Source organism: Lolium rigidum, chromosome 1, assembly GCF_022539505.1.
Source record: "Lolium rigidum isolate FL_2022 chromosome 1, APGP_CSIRO_Lrig_0.1, whole genome shotgun sequence".
Lineage (NCBI taxonomy): Eukaryota > Viridiplantae > Streptophyta > Magnoliopsida > Poales > Poaceae > Lolium > Lolium rigidum.
Window position 1 is genome coordinate 247,168,030 of NC_061508.1, and position 22,433 is coordinate 247,190,462.

The following is a 22,433-nucleotide window of genomic DNA, read 5'->3' on the forward strand; positions in this document are numbered from 1 at the left end:
CTCCAATCATCTTATGCTTTCCTCTACACATTGTAACATAGCTCTAACTCAGACTAATCATGTTATCAATAATACCAAAACCACCCAATAAAGAAAATGCCCTTTCATTGTTGCATCTCCTGAGCTTCTTCTTCATGTGCAACCACATCACACAATGGCAGAGCTGACTTCATACCATTTCTGCTAGGCATAGACATGTGGCGCTTTAATGTTCGTGATGGCCTATCGGGATGATGGCAACCAAACACATGTTTATTTTCACCTAGCGGGCCTATTTGATCTAGGTCCATGCAACCAAACATGTCTATACTACATCAGAGAAAGAAATTTATAGTTAGCAAAAAAAATCATGTCAGAATATAGGATTATGCGAGATTGTACATTTATGTTTTCTTATTCCGTGTTTGTGTTTTGGAATCCTTTGAGTCGAAGAAACCCTCGAATAATCGAGAATTAAGTGCAAAGAGAAAACTAGCAACTCAATTAAAAGAAAACTAGTGCTGGTGTCGGCCGGGAAGCAAAGAGGGATGCGAGGAAGGTGTCCTCTTTATTAGAGAGAGAAGAAGGGAGAGAAGGACGAAGAGAAGCTTCCCGAAGGATGGCCGCCGCCCCTCCGCCGGAGATGGCGCTCTCCTCCGCGGCGGACGGGTCGGACGACGATGATGGGGACCAGTGCCGCATCTGCCGCTTCCCCGCTGACGCGGATCGTCCCCTGCGCCGCCCCTGCGCCTGCAGCGGCAGCATCAGGTTCGTCCACGACGACTGCCTCCTCCGATGGCTCGCCACCAGCCGCCAGTCCCGGTGCGAGGTAGGCATCCCTCTACCCTCCTCCTCCGCCGCCTAACCCTACCCGCCATGGATGACCTTGTGTTTGCTAATTTCGATTCATGCTGCTAACTGAACACCCGAATCCTCCATATCGATGTTGTGTTCATGTGCTGTGCTCGCTCGACCAGGTGTGCAGCCGCGAGATCACCATCAGCCCGCTCTACGCCCCGAACGCGCCCGCGAGGCTGCCCGTCTCCGAGTTCATGCTCGGCCTGGCCAACAAGGCCATGGGCTGGGCCGTCCTGCTGCTCTCCCTCATCTTCGCCATGGTCCTCTGGGAGTTCGTCATGCCCATCACCACGCTCTGGACGTGGCGCATCGCCCTCTCCAGGAGCTTCGCCCAAGTGCGCAGCCTGCTCTCCGTCCGCCTCTCCGCCAGCTCCATCTTCGCAGATGGCATCTACAGGTTCAGGTTCATGCCCTCCGTGGACACCATAGTGGCCTGCGTGTCTGCCAGGAGAGCCTTCGTCAGGGACCTTGGCCAGTTTAGGCAGCGTAACGGGCTTGCCAGAATCGCTGCTGATGCTGTTGCTCCATTGGCCCTCTGGATTGCTCGCCTGGAAGCTCGCCTTCAGAACAGATTTGGGGGGATGGATAGCCTGCAAGTCCTCGCGCTACATACTGTTGAAGCTTCCTTGATGGTATGATTCTTGCTTTGGTATCCCCACCGTCTTGACTGTGCACTACTGTTTCTTGTTCTTATAGAGCGTGCCAAAGCTTTGATCGTCAAGTTGAGAAGCAAATAATGATTTACAAGACAAACTGCTGCAAAGGGATTTTCCATTCAAAGGGTTACTGTGATGGGAGGGTTATAGATTCTTCTTGTAGTGGTGAACCATTGATTAATGCGGTTATCTTCTAGAGCATTTATCACACTTTGTCATGGTTTTGCTTACTCGGTCATAGTACAGCATAAGTCCATTTCAAAGTGCAGATGTTGCTTACGATCCAGGTTATTGCAAGCAATACAAAAAATTAAATGATTTGGTTATCAACACAATGCTTTAAATTGTTCTTTAAATTTGGATGGCGTTCAGCTCTTTACCTTTTTCCTACCCAGCAATTGGGTGACACATCATCAATTTGGTTTGCTGTTTGTCTGTCCGCACCTTGGATACATTCAAATTATAATGTTAAGATATATAGGTCTAGCCGTGTAGGGTTATTTGGTTATTATTGTTTTGAGTGCGCCACCACAAGTGGCAAAATCTTGTCCTTGGCGCTGTAATCATTGCGCTGTTTCAGGATTTTATTACCTTGTGAGACTAGTTCCTGGCTTTGTCTACACTGGCTTAGTTATGTGCATGCTTTTGGACAATGTATGCTTGAGATTTATTGTGCTTAGCTTTTTTATACTTATTTCCAGAAAATTCTAACTATACGCTTTTCTCATCAGGTGGTAATAGTTGACATAGCCATTGCTTGTATTTTTGGTTTTGTCCCTTTCTCGTTGGGAAGGATAATCCTATGGTGCATATCATCTTTCTACTTTGGAAATACGGCTGAAGTCAACCCAAACGCTTCAACTGGTTATATCCTTTTCATTGGATATAAATTTATCTTTTCACTGGGTGTTACTTTTGCGGGGATGCATACTTTCGGTCAATACTCAAGGGGCGAGCGCCTTCTGATTGCAGTTTTCTTCAAGGCCTCGGTCAATGTGATATGCTGGTTGTTGAGCCCCTTTACAAGACTGCCTGGTATACATGTTATGGTCCGTAAGGCATTCTCTCTGGCCCAGAAGCTCTTCAGAGGCATCGCAAATTTGATCACTATTATCAATATTTCTCTCAATCTCATAAACATGGCTTTAATATTCCCTTTGCTCTTCGGATGGTCTCTTGATATCTGCACCTCAAAAATGTTTGATGCAACAGTATATGAAAGGTTCAAAGTTTTATGGGCTTCATCATTTTCTTCTATTGCTCTTCATTGGCTTACTGGATGCATCCTTTATGAACTACGATCCATGTTGCCCAGTCTTCTCCGTCCGGTATTTATCTCACTGTATTCGTGGTCTTTCCTTTTCATAGTGTATACAGTATATGATTCAGGGCTAATGAGTGATTTTTTGTTTGCTTCAATAGATACTGAGGACAGGATTTAATATCCCATTTGTCCAACTTGCTGAAGAGGAAAATGAGAATCTAGGCTTACGTGAACCATTCCTTAAATTTTTTTTGAAGAGGCTTCCTGGTCTTTTTGTTGGCATTGTCTATCTTGGTATGGTCATTTTTGTTCCTGTTCAAACTGCTTGTCGGTTGGCACCTAAGTTGTTCCCATTAGATATCACGTAAGTATTCTATTTCTGTTATTCATCTGATGTATGCCTGGCCTGTCTTTGGAGACTCAACACATTTATTTTAATATTGTAAATTGTAGCTACTTTGATCCTCCTACTAAGGGCACATCGCTTTGGCAAGCGCCACGGAACTATGCAGAGTTACTTTCTGGTGCTATTCTTCTGAGGTTTCTCATTTGCAATACACTCAACTACCTCAAGCCTGGCACATTAGTGGAGAAGATGCTGAGAATTTGGTTTGCCAGTACTGGACGAGCTCTTGATCTATTAGATTTGTTGATTGTCCAGCCTGATGGAGCCTGTGGACATGAGGTTGGGAATGCTGTTGTACCAAATGACCAGTATGGCAGCACTTATGAAGCTAAGGCTAAAAGGTGAACCCCCATATTTTCTTGATCCAGGGGACTGTACGGTCTGCACTATTTTTAACCTGACTGCAGTGATGCCTATTCTCTTATATAGTCTGCTTTTATCCTTATAATTTCATTGCTCACTATTTATTTCATATACATACATTGCAATAGTTTTGGCGTGTGTTCTCTTTGCACATTTTTACCTCACCAATGAAGAGGATAGTATATCTCGGTAGTTCTTACCGAAATATGTCTTCTCATGGGGCCTAATATTGAAGTGAGATCCATACATAATTTTATAGTCTAAAATTTCATATGGGCACTGTGGATCATGTGACACTGGCTCTTCAAAAACATATATGCTTACTGTTGCATCTTCTGCATGGCAATTTTATTCTCATGTCTCAAAATAAATCAGTTTTTCTTTGATTTTTTCCTAATCTTGTGTTTGTTTTCTATAAGTTCCAGCTCATTATTTTTTAGCATTCAACTAATTAAAATCTTGCAAACCTAGACTTGTTGACAACACGATTTTTTAGATATTTACCATTCTTTACATTGTAACAGGAAATTTGTTGCAGTTCGAGTGATGCTACTTGTAATGCTAGCATGGTTGACTGTTGTGGTATTCAACTCCGCTGTGCTTATTTTTCCAATTTCAGTTGGGCGTGCATTGTTGTTTTCCATCCCTCAGCTGCCAGTAGCAGGTGGATTGAAGTCCAATGGTAATAATAATTGCAATATTCCTCTGTAAAGGAAGTAGATATTTGTTTACCACGTTTGTCCTTACTCTGGAAATCTTTCTTGTAGATCTGTTTGCTTTCGCTGTTGGATTTTGCATCATATCAGCTATTATCGCTGCCTCTAGAGATTCATTTATCTACATCACTTCTGGGAGAACACACCTTCTAGCTTCTGTTATCTGCAAGTGGGGTGTAGCTTCTATGAAGAGCGCTCCGCTTTTGTTCATATGGGTGAGCAATTTGATTGATGTGGTTCTATTTTTATGTATTTTCGATCTTAAGTTACAATTCCATAACTTGTTGTCTCCTGCCAGATTGTTATCATCCCTGTTCTGATCGGAGTGCTGGTTGATTTTCTCTTGATATCACCCTTCAAGTTCCTGGTAGATCTAGTAGTGATATCACCCTTCACTGTGCCAGCCGATGACATTCCAGTTCTAGACCTTTTCAGTATTTGGTTCCTGGGGCGGCTATTGCTGAAATTCTGGACTAAGTTGGTGAGACAAAACTTCTCTTGTCACCTTCCTGACCTCTTGACTTATATTATTATGCTACACGTACCATGGCATAATCAGATCATTGGAATTATGTTGTAAAATTTGCTACGTTACACCCAAATTGTACCAGTTACAAAAGTCATCTTGTCCTTACTAAAGTGAATCATCCAAAAGTTCTGCTTGTTTTTTATTAGTCACAGTATTTTTATAATTGGTCCTTTCCATTGATAAAGCCTACAATGTCTACCTCTTGCCTCCTGTGCCGCCTCAAGCACACTAATAACGGTCAATATATGCCTAATAATGGCTGAGTTTCCATTGTGACTTATCTTTGCAGCTGGCACGGGTTTAAGGTGGTTTGGACATATCCTAATTGTTTTTTTTTTGTTGCTGGTGAAGGCTCATTGGAGAACAGATGCCTCTTTCCTGGCCTATTTCATTGATGGAAGATGGTACCCGAAGCTTACTCGGGCAAGGGAGGACGGATTTGCAGGGTTGAGGGCAATGTGGGTGTTGCAAGATGTACTGGTACCTATCACCATGAAACTAGTGACTGTTCTGGGTGTTCCTTATATACTTGCGAAGGGCCTCTTCCCAAGATTTGGCTACTCTGATGCGGTGAACTCAGCGGTGTACCATTTTGCATGGTTGGGCAGCCTCGCGGTGTGCGCCCTCTGCTACCTTGCCAAGGCGTTCTACAGAGTCCTGGTGAAACTCCATGATTCTATCAGGGATGAGCGCTATATTATCGGGCAGAGGTTGCAAGACTACACCGACAACAGCTGAAGGCTCTTTCCCTTACAAGTTGATTCACAGTAGTTAGCTTAAAAGTAGTGACAATTAGCATGCAATGTGAAGAGGCCATGTTACTGGCAGAGAGGATGCAGATGAGATGTTGGAGAGGTTACTTGTAAATATGGATGTAGTTTTCCTTCCATTGATGTGGTCTTTCAGGTGATGTGGGCACGTTGCTGAATCTCGATGTTCTGATAGTTCTCGTGGGCTACTTTCTGCACAACTTAATTTTCTTTTTCCGTCGCTGTGACATGCTCGTGTCATGGTTTCAGGTGGATTTGGTATTTCAACTAATGTAACTGTTTTTTTTTTCATTTTCGTGGATTTAACTGCATTTGGCGTTTTCTTGTGGACTCGAGGATCTTGAGATTTTTATCGCAAAAACGGTTTGGAAACCAACCTTAGTTCGACGTTGTTTTTAAACAGCCCTGTCCGGTGCTGTAGCCCAGAGCATCAGCAATTTAGTTGTCTTATCCATGGGTCCCACAAAAACCGTGGGCCTCCATTTTTTAAATACGTACGGAGTACTATTTTGAAATGATTGGGCCTCCATTTTTTAAATACGTACTGTACTATTTTGAAATGATTGAGCTTGTATAGTAAGAATAGCTACACTGAAAGATAGTATCAAGCACGGTAGGTTGTAGCTTCTGACGAAACTAACATCACATATACCGAACTTGCCAAAACATGGTCTGAGACAAACGTTGATTTTAGTCTACAACCAGCAAGGATCAAAGAGAGAGGCCACATGAAGGCATAGAAGCATAGACCTGATCTAACCAGGGAAACGACTCCCTACTTGGCTCTGCCTCTTCAACACTTGCTCACATTACTCAGAGTTTCTGGTTTGCCTAGCACTTTGCATGATTTAGTTTGCTACTTTGCTGGCATGCCTTCCTGTTCCTGTTTAAAGAAAGAAAGATCAGATGACTTCTTAAATAAACAATGGGCAGAACAGTAAGAAGACATTGTTAATTGTAATAGTTCTCCTTTTGTTCCTGGAAAGCCCAGCTCCAATTTAATTTATAATCTGAATTTTTTTTTTGATGCCACACCTAGTGACAGCTTACCATTAATTCGAGAAACAAAAGGGTATTAGCAAGCAGTCAGCAGCGAAGATAAATGGAGAACTACTCTATAACACAAATCTGTCTTGTACAAAATTACAATTTACAACTTAGTGCAGTGCAGGTTTGTAATAATAGGTTAAAAGTAAGAACATTATGAATCCATTACTATTTCTCATCTTAATAATCCCCCCCCCCCCGCGCGCGATACAAAACAAACTGGTCTTATAACGGCATTACATATTGGGTACCAGTTTGTCCACGGTCAAGCCTTACATGTCTTTCAAATGTGCCCTGTATTAACCATGCATTATTCTTGTGGTTGAGCCACTGAGCACAATACTAGTCTAGTAATTATGCCTATTTTATCAATATACTTTTTGCAACATGCTAAATACATCTATTCCATGATGGCAGGAATTCAAACTAGCGCTCCACTCCATATTTTAATTAAACATTCACGAGTCAGTCGAGAACTTTCACCTTTGCACTAGACATACTATTAGGCCTTCTGGAAACTGCTCTTCTACCCAGATTGACATGCACGGTGACATTTGCTTGTGACAAATCAACACCCAAGTTCCCCATTGCATCAGCCAAAGCTGTAAATAGGCTGCTCAAGATGAATTACAAAATTAGTTGGATGAGTCAAAGCTATTCAAGATGAATGTAAAGAAAACATGTAGCAATACAAAATGCGATGACTAATCAAAAAAGAAAATGGAGCTAAATGGATGGTGGAGATAAATCCAACCTAAAGCTGAATAAAAGATGTAGATATATGGAATCATTTCTTACAAACTACAAATCAGGCATGTGTGCCCAATACTCACTGGATATGTATCGGCACGTATGATGACAGATATGTATCAGATAAGGGTAAGACACCTTGTGGTATTATAAGTATACCTGCGCATGTGTCGGGCCGGGCCGGGCCTCAGGCCGGCCCGAGGTAAGCCCGACGCAAAAAATCCAGCCCAAGCCCGGCCCGGCCCGACCAAATACCCACCAAGCCCGTTGGGCCGTCAGGCCGCGGGCCGGGCCATAGTGTTAAACACTGTTTTCGGGCTACCCAGGCCCGGCCCGGCCCGGCAGTCAGGCCAACATTTCTCGGTCCAGGCCCGAGTTTTTCGGGCCGGGCCTCGGGCCGGGCTGCCCATGGCCAGGTATAATTATAAGACGTGGCTATGGCACATTTTTTTTTGGCTTTCATGCATATGTACTATTCATCCTACAAGTCGTAGTACAGAGAAGTGCATAAAATACCAGGGAGAACATGTTGAGAAACCTTTTGCAGCTAAGAGTTATATGTACCATAAACAGTAGCTATCCCTTTTTTTCAGAAACTCTAAAACTAACTAATAGCAATGCCGAAGTTCACTAAGGGAAATTCCAGAGAAAGTTGCACAAGCTAGATACATACTTCTGGGAGTACACACTGGAAATAGTTATGGTGCCCTCGTCTATAGCCATTACTTCTTTCTCATTGCTTGTTTCACCGTTGACAGGGCAATCCACTGTAGATGGAAGTTGTTGCCATTGCGACTGGTATTGCGATTCTATACTATCTGACAAGAGATGATAAAGAATTAGCACTGGTTGAACACTACAAATGGAAAAGCAAACAACTCAGACAAACATATTATCAAAATTTTACCTGCATTTAACCTGGCTGGCTCTACTACTGTTTCCTCATTTTGCAGCATTTCTGGCACGGCGGGGATGCTGTTGCCCAGAAAATTCCCAGGAGAGAAATTTTCCGTTGTGGTTGCTGCACCTGGCATAAGATCAACTGGCACACGGTGGCTACTCTGTTAATACAACGCAAAAAAATTCAAATTAGCAGGCATGCTTATGTAAAGTACAGAGGAGGTGAGAGAAATGTGGATTACCCATGGTGCCAATTTTGCATGTTCTTGGCTCCAATCACCACCCGTGCAAGAGCATGACTCATGCTTTTGTACCTTTTCTTGTAAGAACTTGACGTATTCAATCACCTGCAGAGGTTAACAACATGTTCATAGGTGGACTGCAATAGTACAGAAACAGGTATCCTCACAGAAGGAGTCCCTCACAGAAATAGGGCGAAGAGAGGGGAAAACAATGACCTCCAAAAGGAATGTAGCCCTATCTCTCTTCTGATCACTTTGCGGTACGAGGTCACGAAGCATCTGAAATCTGCATCGCAGTTAGCCAGTAGTAGTAATGGTAAATTGGTAATACTAGTTATCGAGGGATTTATGGGGTAATGTCAGGGAGTTGAATTTTGCTGGATAGTGCGCATCGATTGAATTTGGGGGCTTGCCTCTCATTGATTTTGCAGCGACGTCTCTGCTCGGTGGCGGAGTGCTTGGACCTCGGGCTGCCCGGCGCTTTGTGGTCTCCTCCGCTGCCGGCGTCGAGTTCCACTGAAACACAACATTATTGTACGATTCATCAACACGGCTCATCGCTGAGGTAAGGGGTTGGCAGAAGAAAACTGGCTTACTTATGTCGCTGAGACAGAAGCCGGAGCCGTCTCCGCCGCTGGAGGAAGAGGGCGAGGCCGCCGCAGGATGTGATTTTACCCAATTCTGCATGAGGGAGGCGGACCCGCACCGCCGCTTGCCCTTGCCGGCTCGCCGCCGCGCAGGAAACAAGTCCGGCAACGAACCGAAGCAGATTGGACTGAAGAAGATGGGAAATTTTGGATTAGGTTTCCGTGGAGAAGAAGAGGAAACTCGGAACAATCCAAAACTAGGTTTCGGTCACCTACTATTCCGTGGAATTAACAATGTCCGAAATATAGATCTCCACTGCAGGCCACTACAGTAGAGGACGGAGTTTCGGAGAGAAGAATACCTCGGGGGGGCGTAGACCCGCAGACCACGGCGGGGCGATGCCAAATTCAAGCTGTCGCCGCCGAGAAAGAAGGCCGGAGCGGCGAGGGGGTTTAACGAGCTTTTTTCGCGATCAAAATTTGGGGAGCACGAGAAAAATCTAACGGGACCTTTTTTGCAAAATTGTATGGAACTGACATACGTTTTTGGCCCATCATCACTTTAACAACAGAAGATAACCCGCATGTTAAAAAGGAAAACAAGACAATCCGACATGGCCTATTTGACCATACTGCCTCCATCCCATTAATGATGTCTGGAATTTGTCTAAATTCAGATTTATCTAGATAATAAATAGCATTTAGATACATTAAAATTTTAACAAATCTTAGACAAGTTTCATATGACGGAGGGAGTACATTAATTGGCCATGCAATCAACGGGGTCAAATAGTTAATTAGATGACGAAGTTGCAGAAAGGACAACATATTAAAGCACCACCTGAAAGGAGAACCAATCGGTCCTTAGGAAGGTGGTTGTACCCAGCTCACCAGAGTTCAAATCCTAGGTTTGACATCTGTGCATCTTATAAAGATGGAATATTTTTTGTAGGACGTGATGATTCCATCGACAGCGAGGCGCCTGCGGTGACTTCGTCAATTTCAAGATTTAATCGGTCGGCCCGGTCTTCCTGAGGTGCTCATAGGGGTAGGGTGTGTGTATGCGTTTATATGGGTGCGTATGTGCGTGTGTGCCACTAAACAACTATGATATTGTGTTTGGATGCATGGAAAATTGGTGTGGAATTGAATTGGACTAAAATTCCAAATCTGAGATGGAAATGAATTGCCTTTTAATTCGATTCTATTGTTTGGATGTGTCTAGAATTTGTTGTTGGAATCAAAGGGTGTAATTCAATTCCCAATCCTGTTTGGATCTACAAACTATGAAATTTGGTGTTTTGTTAAATTTGGACAATTTAAATTTTTTAAGTATGTATTTGCTGTTGTCTAATCCACACATAATAAAACATGTATTTTCTATCAATTTTTTCTCCCCAGCGCCTGTACAGACGGACGAATCTGGATGTGATTTGATTCCTGGCATGCTAGAACGGCCACAGGCAACGGGAGCTGCTAGGCGCACGATTCCCCGGCGTGCTAGAACGGCAACCTGCCGGCGACAGGAGATGCTACGCGCATGATTCCCCGGCGTGCTAGAACTACCACCGGCCGGACAGAGAAGGTGAGCGGCAGGGCACGACCTGCCGTTGAAGGAGCCGGCCGAGGCGCGAACGTGGGCGCCGGGCGTGCGCGAAGAAGCAGTCGGCGATGAGAGCTGCCGGAGCGAGCGCGGGAGCGGCGAATGGCGTCGGCGGCGGGAGCTTCCGGGGCGGGCGAGGGACGGGAAGAGGGAGAGGACAGAGGCGCAGGCAGACAGAGGGCACAGGCAGACGGAGGGCGCAGGGAGAGGGAGAGGACGGAGCAAGCCGGCGGCGGCACAGGGAAAGGGAGAGGATGCGAGCCAGGTGCAGGTGATTCCACGCCTTTCCGAGGTGGAGACCTTGGAAAGTTTTTTGGGCTGGTTACACGGGGGGATTCGGCGCGTTGAATTTGGGCAAGTTTCCGCGTCTGGATTCCGAGGGCAAACCAAACTGCTGAATTCGTGGAATCGACGTAAATTTCAATTCTAGGCCTAGTTTCCATGCATCCAAACACAGAGGGATGTTGTATTAAGTGGTAGTTCATTAGTAATTAGATTAAAACATGAACTAATTATCATGAACATAGTCTGAATAGTATTTTGAATTAAATTTGTAGAATTGACATCTGTTATCTACCATGCGCTAGTCTTGTAATTGAGATATAAATACTGTTAAGTCTGACAAGTAATTTTACGGACTGGTATCGTATTGTTAAAGAATCAAGAAATGATTAAGTCCTATTGCAAACTTTTAGTAAACTTCACTTTGCTGATTCAAAGAGCAATGGTTTCAATTAGTACCTAAAATCATCTTGTCTCCGTGAAACTTGAAGTTCAAATCCGTTTAAAAAGTAAGGAACTGGAAATTTTGTTTTCAGAAATAAGCGAGGTATGAGATATATGTGATATCTAAGACCTTATTGCAAGATGATAGAATATAATCTAGTGAGACTACATAAACTCATAAGTTTTATGGAAATGTACGAAGGTTGAAGACGCTAGGCGTTCCAATCCTCCAACTAGTTGGACACTAACGATATTCGCATATCCATGAAGTGATCATCCTTAGTATGCACCGTTGTTAAGACTCGTCGTTTCAAAGCATCACGTGATGATCGGGTGTTATAGATTCTACGTGTGCATACAACGGGTGCAAGCCAGATTTGTACAAGCGAATACTAAGGTTAAACTTTACAAGCCTAGCATGTACAGACATGGTCTCGGAAAATCGTCATGATTTGATGGATAAAAATTATGAGTGAAATTATTCATCACAATAAAAGGTTACTAATAGTGAAATCCGTAACACTTGTCATGTGATGATCAACTTCAAAGTAAGAACCTCAAGGCTATAAGTATTTGACAAATGGACCTAGAATTTATTGAAGGTGAAGTGTTTTCTGAGAATGAGGAAAGCTAAAAGAGAAACTACAAAAGATTTTTGGCAGAAAGAAAGAAAAGACTAGAAAGTCTAGCTCAGGTGTATATATATGATATACATGTTATGAATGTATTCCTTGTTTGGTCACACAATGAAATTCTTGGGTATTTGTACCATATTGGTTGGTATGAAGTGTCATACAACAACGCAATACAGGAATACAATGGCCTAAGTGACTGACAAGGAATATGGTAGGAATGCACGTCTGGAACAAAATAAAGTGTTACTGTGTTCGTCGTTCGCATTCTACCTTGCCCTTTAGATTTATAATAAAGAACATTATAATTTTTGTTTTGTTCTGTTCAAATAAAAACAATGAGTTGTTCAAATTTTGACAGTATTCCATGTACGATGGATAAGTTATTATAAATCTTTATGGTGAAACACACATGCATAACAGTGACGCTAAAATGCCATAAGGAAAATGATGTGAATTCCACTTATTAGTGGAACCGCCATTTAGGTCATGTTAGAAAGGAACACATGAAGGAATTCCATGCAAATGGATTTTTGGAGTCATTCGATTTTTGAATCGTCTGGCGCTTGCAAATCTCTTCTAAAGAGAATGACTGAAATACCGTTCATAGGCCAAGAGTTGAACGGACAACTAACTTAGTGGAAACATACATGATGATGTATGTGGTTCACTAGACATAGTTGTGTGCGGGAGATTCTTCTACTTCATGAAAACTTCCAACAATTAATTGAGTATATATATGTGGATATATTTATTCGATGAGGAAGAAGTTTGAAACATTTGAATGGATTCAAATAAATTTCAGCATGAAGTGGAAATCATCGTAATAGAAAAGTCAAATATCTATGATTGGATCATGGTGGAAAATATTTGAATTACGATTTTTAGCGAACATCTAAGAGAATTATGAAATTGTTCTACAACTCACGTTTCTTGAAGTATCATAGTGATGATGGAGTATCCGAGAGACGTATCCAAACCTTGTTGGGTTAATGATGAAATAAAATGACGCCATTATATTTTTGTGGATTATGCTTTAGAGACTACCGCTTTTACCCTTAATAGAGCATCATCATAATCCGTTGAAATGACACCATACGAGTTATGGCATGGGTATAAACCCTAATAGTCCTTTCTTAAATTTTTGTATGCGTAGCATAAGTAAATGAGTTTACAACCAAAACCGGATGAATGTCTTTGTTGTTGTCCCAGAGAACAAATTGGGAATTCTTTTCACTATGAAGTAAAAGACAAAAGTGTTTATTACTTTTACTTGCTTATTTCTAAGAAATTGTTTTCTAGCGAAGTATTTGAGTGGGAGGACAATGGAATTTTATAAGGTTCATGAACCTGAGCATGATGATCGGAGTAGCGCGTCATCGGAAATGGTTCCGGAAGGGGCCACGACGATCATGGCTCCCATGTCTACAAAATGTTATAGTCATGGCGATCAAAGTACCTATTGAACCTTGTAGATGTGGTTTACTTTGTGATCAAATAAATGATTTGTGGACAAATGATTGATTTTGAACAATGATAAACCAACTACATACAAAGAAGTTATGATGGGCCCTGACTCCGTTAAAATGGCTATGCGCCATGAAATCCAAAATAGGTGAATACTTTTTGAAAGTAAATGGATCTATAAAATTGATGGACTTGGATGGAATATTCTTGAAGAAGCTCGACTTGTCGAAAAGTTGTTTACGACAAAGTTCAAAGAGTTGACTACGATAAGATTAGATCTTCCGTAGCCATGCTTATAGTCTATGTGGATTATTCTAGTAATCGCTACATATTTCTTTTATGAATATGATAGTAGGATGACAGAAATACATTCCTTACCAGAAGTGTGTATGAAGGATGTATACTAGATACAAACCGAGAGTTTTGCTAATCCGTGGAATACTAGATAGGTATACAAACTTCGCTGGATGAAGTAAGTATCACGGAGTTGGAAACTTCACCGGATGAAATAATCAAAGAGTTCTGATTTCATCAGAAACGATGAAGATGCTTGCATTTGCAAGAAATTAAGTGGGAGCGCTGAGACATAGTTATAATATTATATGTGGACGACATATCATTGATTATAAATGATGTAATTATATACTTGATGTGATTAAAAAGTTTCATTGAGAATTAACTTCAATGAAAGGATATAGACTAAAAACAGATTTTGCGTGAAGATCTATGAAGATAGATTGAAACGCAAAATAAGTTTAAGTCAAAGTACATAGAGTGAATATTGAAGTAGTTCAATATAAAACAGTAAGAAGGTGTTCTTTTCCATGTGAAGGTTTAACAAGACTTGAGTGTATTTGACACTTGATGAGTAAAAACACATGAGTGATTTTAGATCACAAATAATATGTACAAAATCAGATGTCCTGTGCTCTAAAGTGTTATGAGCATATACCAGAATGATTCATGTAATGATCATTGGACAACAGTAAGAATATCCCTGAGTGCTTTAGAAGAACCAATGATATATATAGTTTTGTATGGGGTAATGACAAACAAATCGCTGTAAGGTGTTGCACCGATATTAGTTTGGTCACTGATACGTCCAAAACGTATCTACTTTCCAGAACACTTTTGCTATTGTTTTGCCTCTAATTTGTGTATTTTGGATACAACTAACACGGACTAACGCTGTTTTCAGCAGAATTGCCCTGGTGTCTTATTTTTGTGCAGAAACTCAACTTTCAGGAAAATCCCCGAAAATAATTGCAATGGGCCTATTTTCACAGAAGATTGACGGAGCTAGAAGACAAGACGGAGGGGGGCCACGAAGCGCCCACCCCACAAGGCGGCGCGGTGGGCCCCTGGGCCGCGCCGCCCTATGGTGGCGATGCCTCGGGCAGCCCCCGACGCTCCCCTCTGGACTACTTAAGGCTTTCGACCTAAATACGCAGGAGAGTTCGACCAATCTGCCAGAAGACATCCAGAACTCCGCCGCCATCGCGAAACTCCGTCTCGGGACCAGAAACTCCGTTACGGCACACTGCCGGGACGGGGAATTGGAGGAGATCATCGCCATCATCACCACCGACGCCTCTCCATCGACCATCCATGTTTCCCCCATCCATGTGTGAGTAATTCCCCCCGCTGTAGGCTGAAGGGGATGGTAGGGATTGGATGAGATTGGTCATGTAATAGCATAAGATTGTTAGGGCATAGTGCATAGTGTCCGTAATTGGTACTTTTATGATATTGTTGCAACTTGTTATGCTTAATGCTTGTCACTAGGGCCCGAGTGCCATGATCTCAGATCTGAACATGTTATTGTTTCATGATGATATTCATTATTTTATGATCTTACCTGCAAGTTGTATACACATGTTGCTATCCGGAACCCGAGGCCCCAAAGTGACAGAAATTGGGACAACCGGAGGGGAAGGCTGTGATGTGAGGATCACATGTGTTCATGGAGTGTTAATTCTTTGCTGCGGTGCTCTATTAAAAGGAGTACCTTAATTACCAGTAGATTCCCTAGAGGCCCGGCTGCCACCGGCTGGTAGGACAAAAGATGTTGTGCAAGTTTCTCATTGCGAGCACGTACGACTATATACGGAACACATGCCTATGGTTGTTTAGTACTTGGATACCATTTTATTATTATCTGCAAATGCCCTGCCTTGATTATTACATGAGTTCAATTATCCATGCAACGCCCGTTCATTCATCCCTGTGCCTACAGTATTTTAATCATGTTGTTTACTATAATCACTACTGCTGTCTTTGTTACTCTGCCGCTTATATTTCACTACTGCTACTGCTATAAAACTGTTGGTACTGATAAACTCTTGCAAGCAAGTCTGTTTCCAGGTGCAACTAAATTGACAACTCCGCTGTTAAGGCTTACAAATATTCTTTGGCTCCCCTTGTGTCGAATCAATAAATTGGGTTTTACTTCCCTCGAAGACTGTTGCGATCCCCTATACTTGTGGGTCATCAGTCACATATAAAATAAATTTCAATCTCAATTAGGCTAAGTGTTGATTAAAAGGTAGCACAATGAGCTAGAAGTAGTCTATGCTAGATTTAGATGAGTTCTAAATATTGTGACGGATTCTACAAACGAATGCAGAGTATGTCATTGTTTTGACAATGACCGAGAGTGTTTGAGTCAAGGAGTTCTTTGAGAACTTGGTGTAGTTCCGATAGTGTCAGAACTTTGAAGCTATATTGTGTGTGACAATATTAGTGACATATTTCAGACCGCGGAATTAAGGTTCCACCAGAAGACTAAACATATATGATTAATGCCGACTCATTTGGAAAATGAGTGATGCGTGGAGACGCAAATGAATTGCAAAATACGTACGTTTCTGAGCGTGTCAGATTCGTTGACTGAAACCTCTCCCGTGAGCAAAACATGATAAGCACCAGAAGGCCAAGGTGTTATATCTTTACAAATGTAAACTAGATTATTGACTCTAGTGCAAGTGGGAGACTGTTGGAGATATGCCCGAGAGGCAATAATAAATTGGTTATTGTTATATCTTAGTGTTCATGATAAATGTTTACATCCCATGCTATAATTGTATTAACTGAAACATTGATACATGTGTGTTATGTAAACAACAAGGAGTCCCTAGTAAGTCTCTTGTATAACTATCTTGTTGATTAATAGATGATCATGGTTTCGTGATCATGAACATTGGATGTTGTTAATAACAAGGTTATGTCATTGGGTGAATGATATAATGAACATACACCCAAATAATCGTAGCATGAGATCAAGTCATTAAGTTCAACTTGCTAGCTTTCGATACATAGTTACCTAGTCCTTCGACCATGAGATCATGTAAATCACTTACACCGGAAGGGTACTTTGATTACATCAAACGCCATTGCATAAATGGGTGGTTATAAAGATGGGATTAAGTATTCGGAAAGTATGAGTTGAGGCATATGGATCAAGAGTGGGATTTGTCCATCCCGATGATGGATAGATATACTCTGGGCCCTCTCGGTGGAATGACATCTAATTAGCTTGCAAGCATGTGACAAGGTCACAAGAGATGACATACCACGGTAACGAGTAAAGAGCACTTGTCGGTAACGAGGTTGAACTAGGTATGGAGATACCGATGATCGAACCTCGGATAAGTAAAGTATCGCGTGATAAAGGGAATTGGTATCGTATGTAAATGGTTCAATCGATCACTAAAGTTATCGTTGAATGTGTGGGAGCCATTATGGATCTCCAGGTCCCGCTATTGGTTATTGGTCGGAGAGGAGTCTCGATCATGTCCGCATAGTTCACGAACCGTAGGGTGACACGCTTAAGGTTCGATGTCGCATAAGTAGATTCGGAATATGAGATGGAGACCGAAGTTTGTTTGGAGTCTCGGATGGGATCCAGGACATCACGAGGAGGTCCGGAATGGTCCGGAGAATAAGATTCATATAAGGGAAGTTGATTTCAAGGTTTCGGAAAAGTTCGGGATTTTTTCGGTGGAATACCGGGAAGGTTCTAGAAGGTTTCGGGGGTCCCACCAATGGGCCCACGACCCTAGGAGGCCTAGCATGGGCCGAGGGGATGCACCCTAGCCTAATTGTCCAGGGGCACATGCCCCTCAAGGCCCAAGTCGGCCACCCTTAGGGTTTTCCCCAAAACCCTAGGGGGGATCAACTTGGGGGGGGGGGGAGAAATCCCCTCCCCCCTCTTGGCCGCCGGCCCTAGATGTGTTTGGGGCTTTAGGGGGCCACCCAAACCTACCTCCCCCCCTTATATAAAGAGGGGAGGGATCAGGGGGCTCACCCCATAAGACCTAGCTCTGGCCGCCCCCCTCTCCTCCATAGTGATGTACCGGCTTGGCGAAGCCCTGCAGCTTTTCTCCTCCACCACCACCACCACGTCGTCGTGTTGCTGGGATTCCGAGGGGATCTACCACACCTCCGCTGCCCGCTGGAACGGGGAGAGGACGGGCTTCATCGACATCGTACGCACGACCGAGTACAGAAGTGCTGCCAGATTGCAGCACTGGATGATCGACTACACTCGTAGGATTTGGAATCTTCGAGGGTTAGGCTCACATACATATCCTTGCTTCGATCTTGGTAGATTAGATCTTGGCTTTTCCATAGATTAGATCTTGGATTTATTCGTCTTTGCGGTAGAATTTTTTTGTTTTGTATGCAACGAACCCATCGGTTTGGGGTGACTAAGGGAAGTAGAAGGGAAGCTAAGGATACCTAGTGGTGGAACGATGAGGTCCAGAAGGTTATTAGGGAGAAGAAGGACTGTTTCAGATGCCTATATCTGGACAGGAGCGCCGCTAACATGGAGAAGTACAAGGTGGTGAGTGAAGCAAGGGGTCGGGCGTATGAGGACCTCTACCAACATTTAAACACGAAGGAAGGCGAAAGAGACATCTATAAGATGGCCAAGTTTAGGGAGATGAAGACGAGGGATGTCAACGAAGTCAAATGCATCAAGGACAGAGAGGATCAACTTCTTGTGAAGGATGAGGCGATCAAGCGTAGATGGCGGGAGTACTTTGACAACCTTTACAATGGAGAGGTTGAGAGCTCTACCATTGAGCTAGACGACTGCTTTGATGATACCAGCATGTGCTTTGTGCGACGTATCCAGGAGTCTGAGGTTAAGGAGGTGTTAAGGAGGATGAAAGGAGGCAAGGCGATGGGTCCTGATGGTATCCCCATCGAGGCGTGGAGAGGCCTTGGAGACATAGCGATAGTATGGCTAACTAAGCTTTTCAACCTCATTTTTGGTCAAACAAGATGCCCAAAGAATGGAGGCGGAATATTTTAGTACTAACTTCAAGAACAAGGGGGATGTTCAAAGTTGTACTAATTACCATGAAATTAAGCTGATGAGCCATACTATGAAGCTATGGGAGAGAGTCATTGAGCATCGCTTAAGAAGGTTTACAAGCGTGACCAAAAACCAATTTGGTTTCATGCCTGGGAGGTCTACCATGGAAGCCATCTTCTTGGTACGACAGCTGATGGAGAGATACAAGGAGCAAAAGAAGGACCTTCATATGGTGTTCATTGATTTGGAGAAGGCCTATGATAATATACATCGGAATGTCATGTGGTGGGCCTTGGAGAAACACAAAGTTCCAATAAAGTACATTACCCTTCAGCAAGGATATGTATGATAATGTTGTGACATGTTCGAACAAGTGATGGCGACACTGATGACTTTCCAATTAGAATAGGGCTACACCAAGGGTCAGCTTTGAGCCCTTATCTTTTTGATTTGGTGATGGATGAGGTCACAAGGGATATAGAAGGTGATATCCCATGGTGTATGCTCTTTGCGGATGATGTGGTGCTAGTCGCTGATAGCCGAACGGGGGTTAATAGAAAGTTAGAGTTGTGGAGGCGAACTCTAGAATCGAAAGGTTTTAGGCTTAGTAGAACTAAAACTGAATACATGAGGTGCAGTTTCAGTTCTACTAGGCACGAGGAGGAAGAGGTTAGCCTTGATGGGCAGGTGGTACTGGAGAAAGGCACTTTTCGATATTTGGGGTCCATGTTGCAGAAGGATGACGATATCGATGAAGATGTGGGCCACCGAATCAAGGCTGGTTGGATGAAGTGGCGCCAAGCTTCTGGCGTACTCTGTGACAAGAGAGTGCCACAAAAGCTAAAAGACAGGTTTTATAGGACAGCTATCCGACCTGCGATGTCAACGAAGAGATGACATATCCAACAGTTAAGTGTAGCAGAGATGCGCATGTTGAGATGGATATGTGACCACACAAGAAAGGATCGGGTACTGAATGACGTTATACGGGAGAGAGTTGGGGTAGCACCGATTGAAGAGAAGCTGGTCCAACATCGTCTCAGATGGTTTGGACTTATCCAACGGAGGCCTCCGGAAGCGCCAGTGCATAGCGGACGGATAAAGCGTGCTGAGAATGTTAAGAGGGATCGTGGTAGATCAAACTTGATATGAGAGGAGTCCGTTAAGAGAAACCTGAAGGTTTGGAATATCGACAAAGATTTAACCATGAAAAGGGGTGCGTGGAAGTTAGCTAAGATCTTATGGGTTTTAACTCTAGCTGCTGCTGTAGTATTATGCTTGCTCTTAATAAAGTGGAGCTCGATCACATCTCTGTTGTTGTTGTAGTATTATACTTGCTCTTAATAGAGTGGAGCTCGATCACATCTCGGTACGTTCCCTCCAACTTGACACAGTAGTGAGTGACAATGCATCAGCGGACCGACCTGGCTTCCGTGATGTATTAGTATTCCCCTTGCGTGGTTAGGAACGGTTGGATGAAGTTTACTTAGTGCAACAATTAGGTTTCCTAAACCAAGTTCATCTAGCTTTACATATTTGCACGCATGCCTTTTCATATTTTTTTTTACAAACAGTACCATCAGCCGCAGAGGCTATATTTATATTATAGTAGAAAATGGTACATGATGAATATACATAAGCCATCCTCGAAAAAGAATGAATATACATAAGTTATGTTTATCGATTACAAAATAAAGTCTAAGAAAATGAGCAAGTTTTAAGATGTTCAAACTCTTCCTTCTTCTAAGACATGATCTTATACTTTTCTGAAGACAATAAGACATCGATAGGAAAATAACATAAATATTAAATCACAGAGCTGTAAATAGAAACAAGGGTTCGTTCTCCTATAATTTTGAGCCACATGACTTTTCGTACTTGTTTGGCCAACATATGTTAACAATCCAGCGAATGGACATTGCACTCAGTACTTAACGGGCAGCCCACCGACAACCATCTGATGGCAATGGATAGATAGAAAGAAAACTGAAGTGGACGACATATATAATATAGTGGTAAATAAACAATTCTCTCACCATTCTTCCCTCCCTTATGTCCCCATCAAACTTCCTCTTGTAAGCCACTTGTAGCAACTAAAGTGAAGAGGTTGAGCAAGATAAGACGGTTCAATAGTGGAGGAATGCATGAAAGTGCTCAAAGGCGACGATGCATTTTTGACAATATCAATAGTGGAGGAATTTAGATGGAACCTTCATATAGATGGTACTTTTTCCGTAAAATTTTTCTACAATGCGATCCTTCTTTCTGATTTACCAGTTGATAGCAATAAGATGATTTGGAAGATGAAGATATCATTAAAAATTAATTTTTTTGGATGGTATCTTCGTCGTGGGGTTATTCTCACCAAAGACAATCTTGTTAAGCGGAATTGGCATGGAAGTACATGGTGCGTTTTTTGTCATCAGGACGAAACAATCAAACACTTATTCTTCCAGTTGCCGAGTTCGCGAGATCTATATGGTCGATCATCCAAGTAGCGTCTACCCCGTATCCTCCCGACTAGTGTCGCCAATGTCTTCGGCAATTGGCTTCATGGTATCGATTCAAGGTTTAAGTTGCTTCTTAGGGTGGGGGCGCTAGCAGTTATCTGGGCGCTTTGGCTATGTAGAAATGACAAGATCTTTAATGACAAAAATTGCTCTTTGTTGCAGGTCATCTACAGATGTACAGGTATTCTCCGTTCATGGTTACCTCTTCAGCGAGTGGAGAACCGAGACCTATTTACGGAGGTCTGTACACGGTGGAGGCTACGGCGAGGGATACTTTTTCCCTACATGGTTGGCAGCATAGTCTACGGATAGATGCCCCACCTACACCTTAGGCGTTATATGATTCATCGTTCCGATATGTATCTCGCCTAGTTTTTAGTATTTATCCTTTTGGACTCGAGACAACAAAACGGCTGTGTGCATCCTGGTTATGCAGAGGCTGGATGTAATTGCTTCTAAAAGTAATAAAGCATCATTTATCGAAAAAATCAATTTGTGATCAAGCACTTAAACAATATCAATATGTGATCAAGCATTTTAAATTGACAATATCATTGATCAAGCATTTTAAACTATATCATAGTAAAAGCGTCAGTTTCATAGTCTAAGCTGACAAAAAAATCGTGAACTAGTTTTGGACACGATGACGACGAGCACGAACACGAACACTATGGCCCCGATGCAAGATTCAGTCATGCATTCGTTCCCTGGTTTTCTGAGAAGCTAGCCGTGCGCCACATGACTTACCTACCAAAACTAATCCTATCATCACATCCTATTTATGATGTGCATTTAGCAGGCTGCACAAGCTAGGTTGCAAAATTGCTAACGGGATGATTCATCAGCGAGGAGCTAAGAAATTAGTCTTGCTCTTATTGCTACTACTCGTGCCATCGTTCCTAGTGCTCGACGCCGTTGGAAAATCATCAGAGGCGAAAGGAGGTGAAGGAGAAGGGGAGTCGACGGCGACGGCATGCGGCAGTAGCAGCTACAACTACCTCAGCGCGCTGCTGCGGCTGATGATCCCATGCAAGGCGGCGGTGGCGCCCTTCAGCCCGACGCCGCCCAACGAGGAGTGCTGCTCGGCGGTGCGCGAGCTGGGGCA

At 42.9% G+C, this 22,433-nt stretch overlaps 2 protein-coding genes across 2 annotated transcripts; one reads left to right on the forward strand and one right to left on the reverse strand.

The window, feature by feature from the left end:
- The first annotated feature begins 530 nt into the window (after window positions 1–530).
- Window positions 531–5,812, forward strand: LOC124692244 (probable E3 ubiquitin ligase SUD1). Its single transcript, XM_047225572.1, has 9 exons — window positions 531–808; window positions 957–1,469; window positions 2,225–2,821; window positions 2,916–3,121; window positions 3,211–3,504; window positions 4,051–4,208; window positions 4,294–4,457; window positions 4,541–4,723; window positions 5,123–5,812. The coding sequence occupies exons 1-9, from the start codon at window positions 599–601 to the stop codon at window positions 5,507–5,509; spliced, it is 2,712 nt and encodes a 903-aa protein (XP_047081528.1). The 5' UTR covers window positions 531–598; the 3' UTR covers window positions 5,510–5,812.
- A 303-nt stretch (window positions 5,813–6,115) lies between these two features.
- Window positions 6,116–9,200, reverse strand: LOC124683455 (transcription factor BIM2-like). The gene is made up of 8 exons (XM_047217961.1): window positions 9,077–9,200; window positions 8,894–8,996; window positions 8,697–8,766; window positions 8,481–8,585; window positions 8,246–8,399; window positions 8,012–8,156; window positions 7,072–7,201; window positions 6,116–6,424 (listed from the first exon to the last, which is right to left on the reverse strand). The coding sequence occupies exons 1-8, from the start codon at window positions 9,165–9,167 to the stop codon at window positions 6,398–6,400; spliced, it is 825 nt and encodes a 274-aa protein (XP_047073917.1). The 5' UTR covers window positions 9,168–9,200; the 3' UTR covers window positions 6,116–6,397.
- Between the last annotated feature and the right edge of the window lie 13,233 nt (window positions 9,201–22,433).

Coding starts and splice junctions, on each gene's coding strand:
- LOC124692244 (XM_047225572.1), top strand. CDS start 599: ATGGCCGCCGCCCCTCCGCCGGAGATGGCGCTCTCCTCCGCGGCGGAC. Junction 3,505..4,050: donor TATGAAGCTAAGGCTAAAAG/GTGAACCCCCAT, acceptor ACATTGTAACAG/GAAATTTGTTGCAGTTCGAG. Junction 4,724..5,122: donor TGAAATTCTGGACTAAGTTG/GTGAGACAAAAC, acceptor TTGCTGGTGAAG/GCTCATTGGAGAACAGATGC.
- LOC124683455 (XM_047217961.1), bottom strand. CDS start 9,167: ATGCAGAATTGGGTAAAATCACATCCTGCGGCGGCCTCGCCCTCTTCC. Junction 8,400..8,480: donor ATGCAAAATTGGCACCATGG/GTAATCCACATT, acceptor TTGTATTAACAG/AGTAGCCACCGTGTGCCAGT. Junction 6,425..7,071: donor ATAGTATGTCTAGTGCAAAG/GTGAAAGTTCTC, acceptor TTCTTTAAACAG/GAACAGGAAGGCATGCCAGC.